The sequence below is a fragment of the Ambystoma mexicanum genome, chromosome 3p (genome assembly GCF_040938575.1).
Source record: "Ambystoma mexicanum isolate Mex_15411 chromosome 3p, UKY_AmexF1_1, whole genome shotgun sequence".
Lineage (NCBI taxonomy): Eukaryota > Metazoa > Chordata > Amphibia > Caudata > Ambystomatidae > Ambystoma > Ambystoma mexicanum.
Window position 1 is genome coordinate 879,379,607 of NC_090925.1, and position 17,205 is coordinate 879,396,811.

General features: G+C 44.4%; 1 protein-coding gene across 1 annotated transcript in view; it reads left to right on the forward strand.

Moving 5' to 3' along the window:
• The window catches only part of LOC138581056 (phosphatidylinositol transfer protein beta isoform-like), a 254,710-nt gene that overhangs the window by 43,629 nt on the left and 193,876 nt on the right, over nucleotides 1-17,205 (forward strand). The window contains exon 4 of the mRNA XM_069652098.1: nucleotides 2,300-2,391. Coding sequence (XP_069508199.1) covers nucleotides 2,300-2,391 — 92 coding nt within the window. The remainder of the gene's footprint in view (nucleotides 1-2,299; nucleotides 2,392-17,205) is intronic.

Consider the following 17,205-nt stretch of genomic DNA (forward strand, 5'->3'; position numbering starts at 1 on the left):
AAGCAAACAGTAAAGAATACATTTATAATATGGAATTGTAGGAACAATTAGATTGCAAAATTAGAACTTCTTGGCAATTCAAACTGTCTTCACATTTTTAAGGAGTCGGTCTTTTTGTGTTCCACATTTGTACCAGGCATTGGCTGGATCGGGAATATCTGGTTAGACCAGGGGAACAAAGCAGACTTTAGACAAGACCATTTAGAAAAGTTATACACGAAAATCAGGAATCTGGAGAAACCTGAGCCCACCAGACACTACTCTTCTGTGTGTCTATTGCATTGTGTGTGCTTGTGATATGTTTCATGTTTAGTGTTGTGAAGTGTGTGCAGTTTGTGGTGCTTTAGAGGTAGGTTTATGTTTAGTTTAGGGGTGAGTTTGCAGAATATAGAGTTTTTAGTTTGGTGCAACACATTTCCTACCCCAAAATCCATTCAAGTGCCGCACACAGATAATTTCCAATAGTTCGATAGGGCTATTTAGGGTGTGAAGCTGGTAATCTACTCAGTGTTATAATATGGTGATCATGGTGTTAATTAAGTGTAACACATGGATAATCTTTATAATTCTTTCTAATTGTGATGCATGGCTGATTCACAATTCTGTCTATTGCAACACATTTCCTGCCCCAACATACCTCAATCAGGCTATCTAGGGGAGCAGCAGGTGATCTATGTTTTGATTTCATGTTAGTAGAAATGGCATGGTTTTAATTGAGCACAGTAATGGCTCACCGCCCGTACCAACTTACCTTAGTTGTTGCTGTAGGGTGCTTTGCCAGGCAGACAGGGACAAACCGGTATGGGAGCTGCCCTTTGCCATGGGCCTTTCCCCTGATGCCTGGGCACGGCTGCCCTGGGAGGGCCTATGGAATGCAGCTGTTCCTGTCACTTGAGGGGATACGGACCAATGAGAACCAAATGTGCGATCTGGCGTAGTGGGGAGGGACAGGGAATGGATGAAGGTGGGTGAGAGAAGGCAGAGGAAAAGCCTCAGAGAAGGCTGCCAGGACAAATGGCTCAGAAAACCTACTGCCGTAGCAAATTACAAGGGAGGTGTGGGGGGGGAGGAAAGCCAGAGACAAAGGACTGCAACACAAAGCCAGGGAATCCTACTTGTAGATCTGCTCAAAAGATGGATTGCAAAACATAGTAAGAACGTCAAAAATCCCTCTAGAAGCAACCACCCAGGCCAAAAAACGTATTGGAAACTCAAAAATCATCCCTCCTAAAGACTCTTTGAAAGCCAGAAAAAGGATTGGAAAGCCAGGTTCAACACACTCAAATCCTCAAAGCACCAGTGAGCCCTGAACACCCTTACCCTAGTGGTTCTTGTGCAAGATGGTTATGGCTCGGTCTACCCTGACTTGGAGTCCTTTAGGCGACCCATACAGTATTTGTCTTCGGAATTCTTGAATTTGCACTCCTCAAGGAAACCGTTTGAGCCCAAAAAAGTTTTTTTAAAAAAAGTAAAAATGTCCAACACTTTTGAGTGCCAGGTTGACCCACAATTTTACCAACTCGTCACATATTTTAAATGCAGTGGCTTCTTATGCTTCAAGCCACCAGTAGTGAATTGTTTATCAAGCACCATTCTAACGTCTGGCACAAGCAGGTGATCCCATCACCAAAAAGTGTATAGAGAAAAACCACAGCTTGGAGGCCAGTGAAAAAACATTTGCAGTAATTGACAGTACAATATTCTTTTACTTTGTTGGAGAAAGTGTAAATGGAAGCATGAAGCATAAATCTCTAACTTGCAGTGCAGGTCATTCAGAAAGCAGCATCTAATGATAAATGCAGAGCTCTCCGGTTTCTCTCCCGGCCATGTGTGAGGCCATCCAGTTCTGCTTTTTCCTTTTGGGCTTCTGGGACTGGTAGATTTTTCTTCAGAATTCTAGGCAAACCACGCTGGATGGCCTTATCACGCATGACCACAGGGGAACGAGGCGAATGGGAGCATGTTTGCAGAAATGATATTTCCAGTGCTGCGAGTAGTTGAGGGGATGTGGATGGGTGGAAGGAGAAGCATTCTGTTATCACAGGAGTGTGCATACACGCCATTAGTCCTTCCATTGAGGAGTGCCCTTATCTGTGTCCTCATCACGGTAGCACAGGGTCTGGTTTGGTGCTTGTTAGCCCACAGACGTCATTTTGACTTTCGCTATAGTGGGAGTGATTTACATTGGTATCAATGCTGTGCTCCGGGAGGGGGGGGGTTTGTGGGGGGGACACTGGGGATTGTCTTCAGAGGTGGCTGTGTTTTAATTACATCCTTTGACATGCATCTTGTTTTTTAGTAAGGTCCCAAGCTTTGTGAAGATGTTTGCACCAGAGGGGTCGCTGATCTTTCATGAAAAGGCCTGGAACGCCTACCCCTACTGTCGAACCAGTGAGTACTTGCCAATGAACTCTTTAGCCACTGAATGACTATATTGTATCCCATAGGTGACTGAGTGTCATCCCTCTGAATAACCATGGATTCTCACTTCACTTCAATCAGTGCGTGTGCACAAGTACTGTAGAGCCATTGCCCCCAGCTTAATTTACCAATGAACGCTTGCCGCATTCCATCTGTAAGTGCCTCCCTTCCCGACTCTTCACCTCTTTACTGTGATCTTTAAGCTGATCTTGAGTGGCCCAAAGGGGAATGTCTTTACATCCATGCTGTATGCTTCTCAATAGAAGAAGAAAATCTATGTACCATTATTGGAAACCAAGCTTTGGACTGGGTAACAAGCTATATCGTAACCTTTTGAGTACTAAAGGGGGATTTACTTTTGTTTAAGAGGCAAATCTATATATTTTTAAAAAGAAAACTATGAATGCAGTAAGAAATGTAATATATGTAAACGTTCACTTATTGAACTTTAGGATTCATAGTGAAAGTTTGAAAATGCCTTAAAGGATAGTTCCGGGACTTTTTTTTTATTGTCCCTACGGGTCGGCCATGTGTTTGTAAGCATAAATCGGTAGATCGTAGGAAACTTTCCTATGGACCTTACCCGACTTTTCGCCCATTATCGCACTCGAAATCAGCCTCCATTTTGTGATAATCCTATCATTCCGCCGCATCGACCTGGCTCACCTGCCTTTGCGGCACTAAATCAAATCCCCCGCCCCTGAGCCTGACATCAGCAGACGCGTACTGCCCATTTCAAGCACGTCTCGTGTCAACAATCGCTGCGCCTCAGCTATTGACGTGTTGCCATGGAAATGGCAGGACGCCTCTTTCCCCAATAAGTATGAACAGACCGTTTCACAACATACAGCAGCAGATTTTCGATTCCATTCCTCTCTCTGTGTTACTTTGAGTATTCTGTGACTCGTTTCAGTGCTCTGGTCAGCTACCTTCGCCGCTTGTAGCCCGTGTGAACACCTGTACCATCTCTGTAAATTATTTTACTATCTTTACCGCACAATGGCCACAATAATGCCGTATATGTACGAGCCCGAGTACACCGAGGAGGAACTACTGGAAAGGCAAGCACGCGAAAACGATGGGGATTCGGACGGCAGTTGGGAGGACCAGTCAACGGATGAAGAGCCTGGACCATGTCGCATGGACGGCGTCTCCACCTGGTGCACGTGCAATCGGTGCGAGCTAATGCCAACTGAGGAGGAGAACTGCTGCTGCCGTGAAAATTCCGGGTGCTTGGCCTACATTTCGGAAAGCGAGCAAAGTCTGCAGGAAGGCGAGCAAAGTCCGCAATGCATCACCGAGCTGCCAGAGTTCAGGGAAGCCTGCCTCTCACGGACAGTGTTGAGGATGATGATGGTGCTTATGCACGAACTTCGTGGCACTGTTCGTCCGCGTAATCCGAGTAACGAGTAAGTATACTCTGTTTGTGATGTCAGTGATGCCACCACTATTTCATGGTCGTCTCCCACATATAAAATTACATTTACATATCATTCGAACGCATGTAAATTGGTTCCATATAGTGCATTTTCTAGATATAATTTTTTTCTAAGAAAAATGACATGTGTTACCTGAATCGACATTGATAAGAAAGTTTGGTCAGTTTAATACAGTTTGCATCTTTTTTTTTCACAGGTGGTACAGGCTGGTGGCCTATCGTTGCTTCACTTGGTGGCTTCACGGGAGGCTCGGACACCGCGTTCGGAGAGTAATACCTGCCTGTGCGGTACTTGCCATTAGACAACATTTCCCCAGTGACAGTGGACAATACCGCGGATTTTCCCTCGATGTGCTGCAACCTCAACTTTACAATGTGTAATGTTTATTATTTATGTTTAATTAAAATCTAAAATAAAGCCCAACATATATTTTAACAATGGTTGTTTTGATTTTTTAAATGAATCTAGTGTGTCTCCGTTGAATAGCCTTCCAGTGCCTTGTCTTGTCACACCACATGTCTCCGGCCAGCATCCTCCCTCACGCTGGCCGCACACCTTCAATCCACATAACCGTTGAACCCATATATGCAGCAGTCATACATATATTATTTTGTGGGTTGGCATCAAGCGTTGGCAATAAAAAGCTGTTGGATTTTATTGATACAAAACATGGTTATAGGTAAATAATAAATATGGTTGATCATAATAAATCCTCTTTTTGGGCACCGGGTACAGAGATGACCCCCATATATTCTCCTGGGAGGGTGAGGTATTTATAAACTCACCCCCCTGCCTTCCATGTAGTAGATCCTGCAGCCATCCTCTTACATTCAGTTAGATGGCCTCTCCTTGGTGAGGCCCTGCGGCAAACGGGTCTTGTCTGCACGACCACCGCCCCGATCCACCCCCCGCCCTATCAAAGGCAGTTCGCACCAGGGTACTTGCGCTGCTGGCAAGTGGAGCTGTCAGGGAGCGATAAAGGCCAAGAGGTGCCAAAGACCATGTACACTTCAAAGTGGTCTATAGAGCATGGGTTGTTGTTCCCATGTCTACCTCCAGACCCCGTGTCTCCTGCCAAGCATCCCCCCTCACGCTGGACGCCCCCCTGCAATCCGCATAATGCCACGACATATACACGTCATTCATTCACAAACACACCCCTGTTTCGAATTCTTTATAACCCACTTCATATTTCTAATGAGAACTTCTTTGCGCTTTGCTAGTCAACCCGTGAAGGTGCTGGTTATCTGCTCTTCGTCTCTGTGAACTTCCGTGACCACTTTGAGCAAACTCGTCAGTTTGCAACCTGTGAACTGCTCCCTGTTCTACGACAAGAAACTACTCTGATCCCTGCATCTAACTGTTTGTTCGTCAAGGTAAGTCCATGTACCATAATCATTTTGCGTCCAATTTTTTAATTTATATCTATTTGCTAGTAGTCATCAAATTGCATCCATGTTTTCTTTTCGTTCACGACAGTACATGCAAGGAACTAGTCACATGTTCTGAGTTTAGTCAAATTACTTTTTCTATTTTTTGAAAGTTATTGAAATACTTATCCGCATGTGAATAACGTGTATAGTTCCAAGAACCAAAACGGACCTTGCATTGAACCTTTTATGTGTCATTTAATGTTTTAACACATTGGTATTCATAGAGAATTGTTGATCTTTACTTTTCAGAACTTTCCATAATGCCTGCCTGTTCCATTGGCGGTTGCCCTTCGAAGACCCATAACAAATCTGAAGATACTATAATGCATGTTTTCCCTAAGACAATAGATCAGATAAGAGAATGGGTCCGATATTGCGGATATCCAGCCTCAGAGCTAGAAAGTAGAGTCCTTGAAGTCTTTGCGGACAAGAGGGGTGATCGATACCGCATCTGCAGCAGGCACTTTAGCCCAGACATGTACTCCACATCATTGCTAATAAAGAAGAAAACACCGCGAGCGAGGCGAAAATTGCTCTCAACCGCTATTCCCACTCTATTCGTCCACATCCCTCCACTGGTGAGTCAAGTTTACGTATTTGTCTCTCGGCCTTGCGGTAGTGTGTAGCATTAGCTAACAATAATTTCCCCATTTATGTATCCACTCAATATGAAGGCGGAAGATTCTCCATCCGTGTCGTTATTGCAGTCATCAGCCACTTCAAGCGCCTATCAGGTAATCTTACTTAGCTATTCTGACACTGACTTGTTTTAGGCATGTAAATCAATAGTTTTAATTGATCGTGTAATCATTTTACCTAATGGTACACCACAGTACTCGTCCTCTAGTCTTTGTTTTCAGTTATAATTATTGTTATCCAAAATAATGCAAGTACTGTCTTTCAGGGAGATGCTGAGGAGTCCAACGCATTGACGACAACCGTAGATGTCACTCAGATGCTCGAGGTACGTTTCCGGACAGTTCCATCGATGGAGATCATCAGATCTTGCATTCTTGTAGCGTGATTGTTACACACAATGTTTCTTTCGTTTTTAGCCATTGGTATGTCCTTCTGTCGTCGCCCTCCTATGTGTCTTCTTTTTTCAATATTGTGTTCATTACTAATGAAAGTCCTATGTTTCAGGGAGTCGATGGAGCATTAGTCCAAGAAGAAGGGGGAGCATGCAGTTACGGGTCGGCGCAACAGCTTGCAGAAGTGTGCACCGCAGTTACAGCGTCCCTTGATGTTCTTATGCATTTCGAGGTATGGATACTGACAGATCAATCATGCGAGATCAAATGACGTGATTACATCCGCTATACTTCCTTCTTTATTAACGCAAGTACTATGTTTCAGGGAGCTGACGGAGCTTCTTCAACAAGAACATCACCCCTAGTAGTTGATGCAGATCTCTGGGTGGTGACACTTCCAACGATGGAGCAAATCGAATCATATTTAGATATCCATTATTTATTTTAGACAACTGATCATTTGTGCAGGTCTATTTAGATGAGCCGTTGACGCCTGCAGAAAGTTTATGTTCTTTTAAACAAAATAGAAAACCATACTAATGCAATTACTGTGTTTCAGGGAGTTGCTGAAGCGTCATCTTCAATAATATCATCAATGGAAGTCTATGCGGAGCCCGAGGTATGGATCTTGACAGTTCCATCTAACTAGATTAACAATGCGTGAACTATTGTCGTTTGAATGTTCTACACAATGCGTTCATTCGTGTTTTGCTATTGAGATGTACGTATGGGTATTGGTCCCCAAGTACATTTTGTGTTTTCAATATTATTATACATACTAATGAAAGTTCTATGTTTCAGGGAGTCGATGGAGCCTCAGTGAGTGATGGATGTGCTTATCATGAAAATATAGTCGTTGCAGCGCGAGAGGAAGTGGAGACATGCACACACGAGTCGGAGCAACAGCGTCCAGATGTTGAAGTTCGAGGCAAGAAAGTTTCAAAGAAAAGAAAGCAAAAGAAGGTTAGTGTCCCGGTCACTATATTATGTTGTCTTTCACTGTCAATAGTTCAATACTGTAAGTTGTGTTTAAACTGAACATCCCTTTTCTAATCTGTCCTCTAGTTGCGAGTGGGTGTAAGAACTAGATCTACACAGACAGTGAAGCGAACGAGAGATGTTGCTTGTCAAACCTTTTGGCAGGGACTTGAGACTGGAGATGCATCGTGCCAATGGGAAGAATATGAAGTGATTGACAACGGAGCTATACCACCACCAGCCATTGATAGTGAATGTCCTCCTGGTAGTTTGGATGCAGTCGGAGATCAATTCACAGAATCCACACCCGCAAAAAATAAGAGCGCGCGAAAGTTGAAGACATTTTTTTTTTCTCCCATCTCCGGACAAGGAACAGATGTTGCAATGGAAGAGAATGAAGTGGACGACAATGAAACACCATCAATATCACTCAGCATAGCGGAAGACGATATCAGAGATTGTACCTTTCATGCGAGTGACATGTCCTCAACGTTACAGGCCGAACCAGCTGGGATGCAGAGTGACAGTATAAGGAAAGAGGCCAAATTCATTGTATTCGATAGCTGTTTGATGGATATTATTATGATGATGAAATGTGGGCATTGGGTTGGTGGGGAAGTATGTGGGGAGCCATTGATTAATGTGACTCGTGCAATTCGAGGCACTAACCTTAAAATACATGCCACCTGTACACAATATCATCCGTTCGCATGGTCTGCACAACCCATGCTGGGGCAACTGCCAGCAGGCAATCTACTTTGTGCAGCGGCCGCACTTTTTAGTGGTTCAAGTTTTAAAAAGTTACAGTATTTCTTTCAGTTTGTGGGAATCCATTTCATTGCGAAAAGTCAGTTCTACAAATACCAAACCGATTATCTATTTCCAGCCATCAGCGAAGCTTGGAGAATGGAAAAAATGTCAATGGAAAGTACATTCGCGGGCAAACGCTTCAGGCTAGCCGGTGATGGACAGTGCGACAGCCCAGGATTTTCAGCCAAGTACTGCACCTACCACTTTCAGGACATGGAAAGTAAGAAAATTGTGAGTTCGGTGGTCGTGCAGGTGTCACAAAGTACATCCTCAGTGGCCATGGAGAAAGTTGGCTTTGTAGCATCATTGCAAGAACTACAATCGCGGGGAATGGTGATCGACCTGATAGCCACGGACAGACACGTTTCAATTGCCAAGACAATGAGAGAAGAGTACAAAAATATAAATCACCAATTTGACGTATGGCATCTTGCAAAAACAATCAATAAAAAATTGTCGGCTGCAGGAAAAAAAAAAGATATGCAAGGTATTTCACAGTGGTCCAAGTCAATCAGCAACCATCTTTGGTGGAGCTCAAAAACATGTGAAGGGTCGTTGGAAATTCTACTGGAAAAATGGCGGTCAGTAATGTTGCACTGTAGCAACGTACATCGATGGTCGACAAATGAGCATTTCCACAAATGTGAACATGGCCATTTGTCCACAGAGGAGGCACGGAAGAAGAAGTGGTTGATTCCTTCATCACCCACTCACAAGGCCATTGAAAAGATTGTATTTGATAAAACTATAACAAGAGATTTGAGGGGACTCACGGAATTCTGCCACACAGGAGATTTGGAGGTGTTCCACAATATGTGCCTAAAGTACAGGCCCAAAAGATTGCATTTTGGCATGGAAGGCATGATAAATCGGACTCTTCTAGCGGTCTTGGCACATAACCATAATGTTGGCCGTCAACAAAGTAGGACGACCGGAACTTTAGGGACGCTTCGCTACAATAAGGCCTTCACTAAAAGAAGTAAACAATGGGTGATCAAACCAGTGTTTGAGGATATGCAATATGAGTTTATTGAGAGACTTATCGTAGATGTCCTCGATAGGCACATACATGGAGTGGTGAACGAACCTATGCAGGGGACAACTGCATTGCCACCCAACATTGCCTCTGTTCCATGTCCACCTAAAGCAGAGCTCATTGAGAAATACACATCACGGTTTAAATGATTGTAATTTGATTGTCTGTTCTCTCGAGTCTCCTCATGTTGCAGGCCCATTGCAATTAAACCAAACAGTAATATAAATCATTTTTACAAAAATTATAGAATGTTTCCGTATTACAAACACATGGCCGACCCATAGGGACAATAAAAAAAAAGGCACGCAGACAAGATGCCCTTACACTAACTGGAGCTAACTAGAAATGTGTGCTCGCTCAAAGTGAAGGTCAGCTGCTTTGATGTTTTGCTCGGGTGTCGGAACGGCCCACGACCCAGTATAAGGTTCTATTGTGATTTGACCTTGACAGGCCGGGACCATCCTGAAAGACTAAGAAAAGATAATGAATAAAATTTCAGAAACGAAACGATGAGCCACGTTCATTAGAAGAAGTAACGTCGGCAAAGAAGGAGTGGTGTTTCGGGTCTGCCCTACACAGAGACACAATGGAAAATGCAAATATAATGTAAGTAACTTTTGATGAGTTTATACCGCAATTTCATTTCATTACTATACAGTGGCTTTAAAGACGGGTTCAGTTGTACTTGTTCGTTCTATGTGGCATATTGTTTTCTACCGCGCACTATCTTGAGGAGAAACATCTGCTTTTACTGAAGCACCTCAAAACCTTCCTCTTTGCTTCTGCTTTCTCTCTCCCTCTCCCCTGCTACAACTGGTCCACTGTCTGCGACCTCGGTCCTGGGCCCTTCCACTCTCCACCTGCACTGCCTCCCTGTCAACCCCTGCACTGGGGGACTGTCTCAGTATCCTACAGCCCCCCCTTCCCAGCACTTGTTCTGCACTTACCTTGCACTTGCCACCAGCTGGCCCTATTTATTTATTATTTTATGCTACTTACCTTGTACTCCACTCCCCCCCCCTCCCTGCCTCGCCACGCCTTTAAACACTTGTGTACACCCAGTAGCGCTGTCCTCGCTATGATTTTAATAAGGATCTGATGGTGAGACTAATTTCATTTTTTATGTTTTTAGGTACATCATTCACTACTGTCTGTGTCACGAGTACCGGACACCGGCGGACGGCTTCTACAGCCGCCAGTTGCTTCTCCGCGTGAACAACGTTACCACCCTGACCATTTTATGGGACGATCGCCAAGTACAAGTATGCCCTTACGCGGTACTAACGGTTAGATGCAACATACCTACCGTTGTGGTGGCCTAGTGCCTCGTTGTTGGAACAGCCATGCGATTATCAGTGCGACCGAAGAGCTTATTTTTATCGTAAACCAACACCCTGTGTACTGCACACGAACATCGCTTCCCTCAAGACGAACTAATTTGGATCGAGAGCAAAGAAAAATGCAAATCGCTGAATATTCTCTAAACATTTGATGTCCAATAAACGTACTTTGCCAAATGTACAATCTTGCCGTTTGCTTTTAAACCACGGTTTCACATTCCGAATTGTGGCGCTGTATTGTGAGATGCTCTAAGACCCTGTGTACAGCAAAGGACCATCGCGTTCCTCAATACGAACTTTTTGGAACATGAGCAAATAAAAATGCAAATCGCTGAATATTCTCTAAACATTTGATGTCAAATAAATGTACTTTACCACATTTACAATCTTGCGGTTTGATTTCAAAGTACAGTTTCATATTCCGAATTGTGGTGCGCTGTATTGTGAGCTGATCTGTGTTGATTTCCGGGGTCTGTGTGGAGTCGCGTAGAAGACGCCTGGGCGCGTTTGCCTAAGCAGCTCAGTCACGTCACGGATAGAGGCGGGGAATATGAATGTTTTGATAAAGTCTGTTTCAGGGGCGGGGGATTTGATTTAGTGCCGCAAAGGCAGGTGAGCCAGGTCGATGCGGCGGAATGATAGGATTATCACAAAATGGAGGCTGATTTCGAGTGCGATAATGGGCGAAAAGTCGGGTAAGGTCCATAGGAAAGTTTCCTACGATCTACCGATTTATGCTTACAAACACATGGCCGACCCGTAGGGACAATAAAAAAAAAGTCCCGGAACTATCCTTTAAACTTTGACACTAGTCTTCTGTTAGTCTGTAGAGTTTGGTTGGAGATTTTGACTCCTTCCTATATCCCCATCCCCCACCTCGTGTCAGCCGTTTGTTCGTCAATTGGCCACAATAATTTTTTTTCCCAGCAACTTCAGGATGCTCCAGAAAAGGGGAAATGTCTATGTGCAAGCAAAGTCTTTGGTGAAGGTTGAAGTCTATGGTGGCATGAAGAAGCAAACTGCATTTGTTCATGCAAGTGCTTGAGCAGCCGGTACAACAAGAAACCGATGCTCCTCACCCCCTTGTGGATTTTCAAAAATGTTCTCTTAGAGAATGGTGTAGGGCGAGGGAAGTTTGTAGCTGTGTTAGGAATTGTCGACATACTGCTCATATTTAACCAAATGTATAGATATATGGCTATTCAAGGCTGCCCTGGGGCGTCTGATCGGCTAGTTTTCTGTGCATATATTAGTAATTGTATTCTGGACCATGGTCTTGTGAAAGATGAGAATCCTGAAGAGCCATCTTTCAAGTGTATCATTTAGTAATATAAGCACAGTGGTAAAGCTTGAAAAAGGGGCTTTGTGGATCTAATTAATCATCTGGGAGCCTTCCATAAATGGTGTTGCAGTAGTCTAGTCGTGAAGGTAATGTCCCTGTTGTTCCAGGGTGATCTAGTGATGGAACGTCAATTGGAGGTTTTCTTGTAGCATGCATGTGTGGTAGATGCTTTTGTTTCCCACGTTTACTTGCAAAATGCAACTTTGGTTTTAAAAGCAATCCTCAACTTAACATTGAGTGTGCTTTTGAAGAATACCTATTCATGAAAGCCAGTTGGGCAGACATGAAACAGGATCTCAATCTTGTGCCCGTACTGTACCTGAAGTTGTTTTTGGTGCATCCAGTGTTGTCGAATATGCATACTTGTTGTGGATTTTCCTTTTAGTTGCTTTTTATGTTATGTTATCTGGTCTTGTACCGCTTACTGCTGCCATTTGCTTGGTTTCTTGGCACCCTGGCAGATCTGCAATGGAAAGCGGGGGGGAGTTATGAGTGGGATTGAGAGGGAAAAGAGCAAAGGAACTTTGATGTGCTATTGACAGCTTCATTTCAGAGAAACCGGTCACTGAGCGTTGGTGCACTTTTGGTTGGTAGATATCATGTGGTGTTGAGGCATGTTTGTGCATGGGTGCTTTGTGTGTACTTGTGTTTGGTTCCAATTTGTGTGGTGTTGAGTGTGTGCAGTTTGTGGTGTGGTTTTTAGTAGGGTTAGTTGACAGTTGCATCAAATTCGGCTAGGCTCAGTCCTGTGGCCACACTCTGGTTTGGCCAACTTGGTCCACGTTGGGTTCGCCGTTGGTTTCGGGAGGTCCCTTTGTGCATTTTACTTGTTCTGCAGTGGGTGAGTTTTGTCACTCAGACATTTTCTTCAGCTTGTGTGTTAAAAAGCCATGTTTTTAACAGCTTCCTGAAATGTAGGTGGTCCTCTGTTGTACGCGTTTTCTTTGGGAGGGACTTCCAGAGTTTTACAGCCATGCAGGAGAATGCTGATCCTCCAAGTTTTTGTTTTGAGTATTGTTTTGGTTCGAGGCAGATGGTGCTGGATCTAAGCATTTGTGCTGGTTTACGATAGGATATGAAGTGTCATTTATAATGGCCCTATACACAAGTGTTTCTAGGCGTGACAAGACAGGGAAGAGAAGACAAACTATCTTACTAGGCCTTGTGTCATTCAGATTGTGCGAGTGCGACACCTCGAAGTGCAGGGCGAGGCACTGGGGAAATGCAATCTGGCAGCATTGCTCTGGGTAAAGTCTAAGGAGGCAATAGGGTTACAGCCCCCAAGTGCATGGTAAGCAAGGAGGTAGTGGGGGGGGAGGGGGAGAGAGAGGGGAGGAGAGAGGGAGTCTCTCTCTCTCTTTCTCTCTCTTTCTCTTTCTCTTTCTCTTTCTCTTTCTCTTTCTTTCTCTCTCTTTCTCTCTCTTTCTCTCTCTTTCTCTCTCTTTCTCTCTCTTTCTCTCTCTTTCTCTCTTTCTCTCTTTCTCTCTCTTCCCCCCCCCCCTCCCCCCCCCCCCCGAACTTTAGGTGGTCCAGCTCAAGTTTGAAAGGGGCCGGGGGGCCCATGTAGAGAAGAGATGTACCCGCGTCTTACCCTCAGAGTTTGAGGTAGCTGACCAAAGGGCTCGAGAAGGAAGTTATTTTGGAAGAGAGAGTTTGATGTAGTGCAGGCCCTGGCCCCAGAAATCCAAGGTCCAGTCTTGCAGTCCTGTTGTGGATTAGTTGCAGAGGGCGGACAGTAGAGGAAGGCATTGAGAAAGAGGCTGTTGCAGTAGTCCAGTCTAGAGAGAACCAGAGATCTGGAGACAGTGAGCTTCTGGGGGAAAGGGAATAATATCTCTGAGGAGGTGCAGCTGGTACTGGACCTTCTTGCACAGGTCCGTGATGGTGAGGAGAGGGATCTGCATGATTTTTTCCACCACAGAAATGTTCGCATGGGAAATGTACGCAAAGGTTTGTACATTTCCCATTCGACCAAACACTGAAAATCACTACATACCCACACCCCCACCCATAACACTCCCCCGGCACCCTCAACACACCCCCAACATAAACAAACCCTACTTATTTTCTTCACGCTGTGTCCCTGCGTTGCCAGTTCCCTTTCACTTCCATGATCAGAAACCGGCGCCGCAGGGTCTTTTTTTTTTTTTTACAGGCGGCTGCAGGGGTTTCCCCCGCTCACTATACTGTAAAGTATAATGATCAGGGATGTTGCGGGGGACACCCCCGCGGCCCCTGTTTATTTATTTTCTTGGGTGTGCTGCGGGGCTGTCGCCGCAACACCCCGCTCACTATACCACACAGTATAGTGAGCGGGGTGTTGCGGGGGACACCTCTGCAGCCCCCACTTTTTTATTTTAACTTACCTACGATGCATGCCACTAAAAGGTTCAAACCTTTGGTGATATGCATTTTCAGACCTTTTGTACAGTCTGACCTTTTTTTTCAGTCCGATCGTACAATTCTGAGGAGAGAGTGGAGTCGAAGATGACGCCAAGGTTTTTGGCCTCACAGGAAGGCGAAGGAAGAGGGCCCAAGGAGGGTGGCCAAAGTGAGGGGGGGGGAGCGGGAGCAGATGTCCCAATGAGAAGGATGTGGATGATAATTTTCTCCTGTATGAATTCTGCCCCTTGGCTGTGGATTGCTCTGTATGTTGTGCAGAGTGTTTTAAAGGTCATTTTGTTTTTTGAGTGTCAGCCGATGTAGCGTCCGCTGCTGGTGTGATGTGATCTCGTCGGGTGAGTTTAAGGAGAAGTCTTCCAGTCACCTTCTGGATTTGCTGTAGTTTCCTCAACAGTTATTTTGGCATTCCGAGGTAGATGCTGTTGGCGTAATCTATCCTTGACGAGAAAGATGATGGCGAGTGTTGTGTGTAAAGGAGAAGCAGGGAAGTATCTTTTTGATCGTGTGCAGATCGCGCCTTGAAACACTTGTGTATAGGCGCGTTACAAATGCCATATCATATGCCATATCATATCATATATCATATCAGATGGAAGAAGCATTTCTTAATTATTGCTTTGACTTGTGGTTCAACCGTTAGCTCGTTGTCCATTAGGATTCCAAGATTGTTGACTACTTGATGGTTCCGATGGGTTTCCCAGTTCGGTGGGCCATGGGACGTGGTGGTGGTTCCCATGGTCATTGGATGTAATCATCATTTCAGTTTTGTCATGGTTAAGTTTAAGGTTGTGGGGCTCATCCATTGGTTTAATTCTTTGAGAAATCGGTTAGTGTGGGGGTTCTCCTCTTCATTGGTGCTGATTTTGTAAATGATTTTCGTGTGTGCATAGTTGTAGCAGATGAGGCCGCGTTTTTAGATGAGGCTGATTAGGGTCGTCCTGTAGATGTTGAATAGTAGCGGGGACAGCAATGAGCTCAGTGGGACTCCCCATGTTGTATTCCGAGGTGTAGATTTGAATTGCGCTAACAATGCGGTTTCTGATCTTTCAATCTGGAATGATTTTAGACACAAGGCCTGTGTTGCTGATATGTCTTCTAGTCTTTTGATGGAGTCGTCGCTGACTGCGTTGAAGGCTGGAGAGAGATTAAGTCTTATTAATGCTGAGTTTGTGTGCAGTTTGTGTTGGAGTCTGAGTTGGTCTTTTCATCATCCCATGTAGATACCAGTGCGTTCTCTGTTCCTCTCATGCTTCTGTAGCCTACTTGGCCCTGATCTAGTAGTTGGATGTTTTCGAAATTTGTTTGTATACAAATGTTTCTAGTAGTTATGTCTGTGTATGGAATGTTTGAGAAAGGTCTGTAGTTAAAGAGGTCTTCCACGTTATCTGACTTCTCTTTAAGGAGCTGTTTCATGTAGGCCGATTTGAAGGCTCATGACACCGTTCCAGTTGCTAGTGAGAGATTGAAGAGGCTGACTTAGTATTCTGCCGGTGTTCTCTGTGCTGTGATGGATTTGTAGATGTCTGGTGGGCAGGATCGGCTGGAGAACCTGCTCTGTTACTTGTTTAAAAAAAATTTAATTGTATTACAATTTTTACAAAACATTTGAAAACATTTCCATGTGGTCCGTCAAGCATTGGTCTTACTGCGGCGAAGCTTTTGGTGAAGAGAGTCATCTTTGTTTTATCTTTCCGAGTGTTCATTATGTTGTTCAAGATTCAAGGATCGAAAGAATAAAGCTACCCTCCTTGGCCATTGTGTATTCGCCCCGCTTACCAAGGCATTCCACCAGGTCTCTGCGTCATAAGTTTCCTTGCTTGCTAAGATTTTGGTCAGATGTTGTGCTCTAGGCAGATTAGTCCCTGGGCAAGCTAGTAGCAGATGGCGAGATGTTTTTCGTTTCGTTCTCCGCAAAAACAGCATCTGTTTGTGTCTGCTTGTTTCCTTCTTGCTTCTACTTCGTTTATCAGGATCTGGTTTAGTCTGAATCTCAGGAATAATCTGACCAGTTTTTTATCTGGGAATTTTGCCAAATAGCTTCTCACTGTATTAACCTTCGCTGGAATAGTTGGAATATCTCTTGTTTTGTACTGTTCTGCCAGAGCCAAGGTCGTAATCCAGTCCATCTCTTAGTCTTTTGTTGACTTTATTGGGGTTTGTGGATAGTTCCTCAGCTCAAGTGTCCAGCTCTTCCAGTGTTTGCTTTTTTTTGCTGTCCATTTGGACATGATGGTGTTTTTTCCGCTTTCCATTTCCGTATTAATGATGTGCTTAATCTTCGTTCTGTGATGACTATTCTATAGAGCATCAACGTGCTTTGTGTCACCATTGTAGCCAACAGAGAGATACAGTTCTCTTCTGATCCGAGTCATGGGTGTGGTTTTCGACAGACCAAGGACGTTCCTCCAGAAATAGCTCTCAATTTTGTCCCAGAGAGATCCTGGCAACTGTGGCATGGCGTCAGACCCATATGTTATGCTCTCTGTTACTTTGGACTTGTAAAAGTTGATCACTGGGATCAGGGAGTACCAACTGTATTTTTTGTCAATGGCCTTTGCTTGGGATGTCAGTTTTTATTTTTGCGAAGAGTGCGTCTTGGATGGGCTGTTCCAGAGCTGTGCTGCTTAGCATCACTCCCAGATATTTAAAGACTTCTACTTTTTCCATGGCGGTACCATTAGCTGTCCATTTGTTCTTTTCTCCTTGTTTTTTCTTTTTTCCCATAACCAAGATTTTGGTCTTTGTTTTAATTAATTTCTAAGTTGTTAGTTTCCAGGTGTTGTGCCAAGTTGTTTATCTGTCTTTGAAGACCCACAGGCGTCGGGTCAAGGAGGATGTAATCAGCGTAGAGAATTCTGGAGATCTTCGCTCCTCCTACTGTGGGTGGAAAAATTCTTAGCTCATTATGCGGACTCAGAGAAAGAGTTATGTAAGCGTTGTACAAAGCAGGGGCCAACGGGCACACCTGCTTC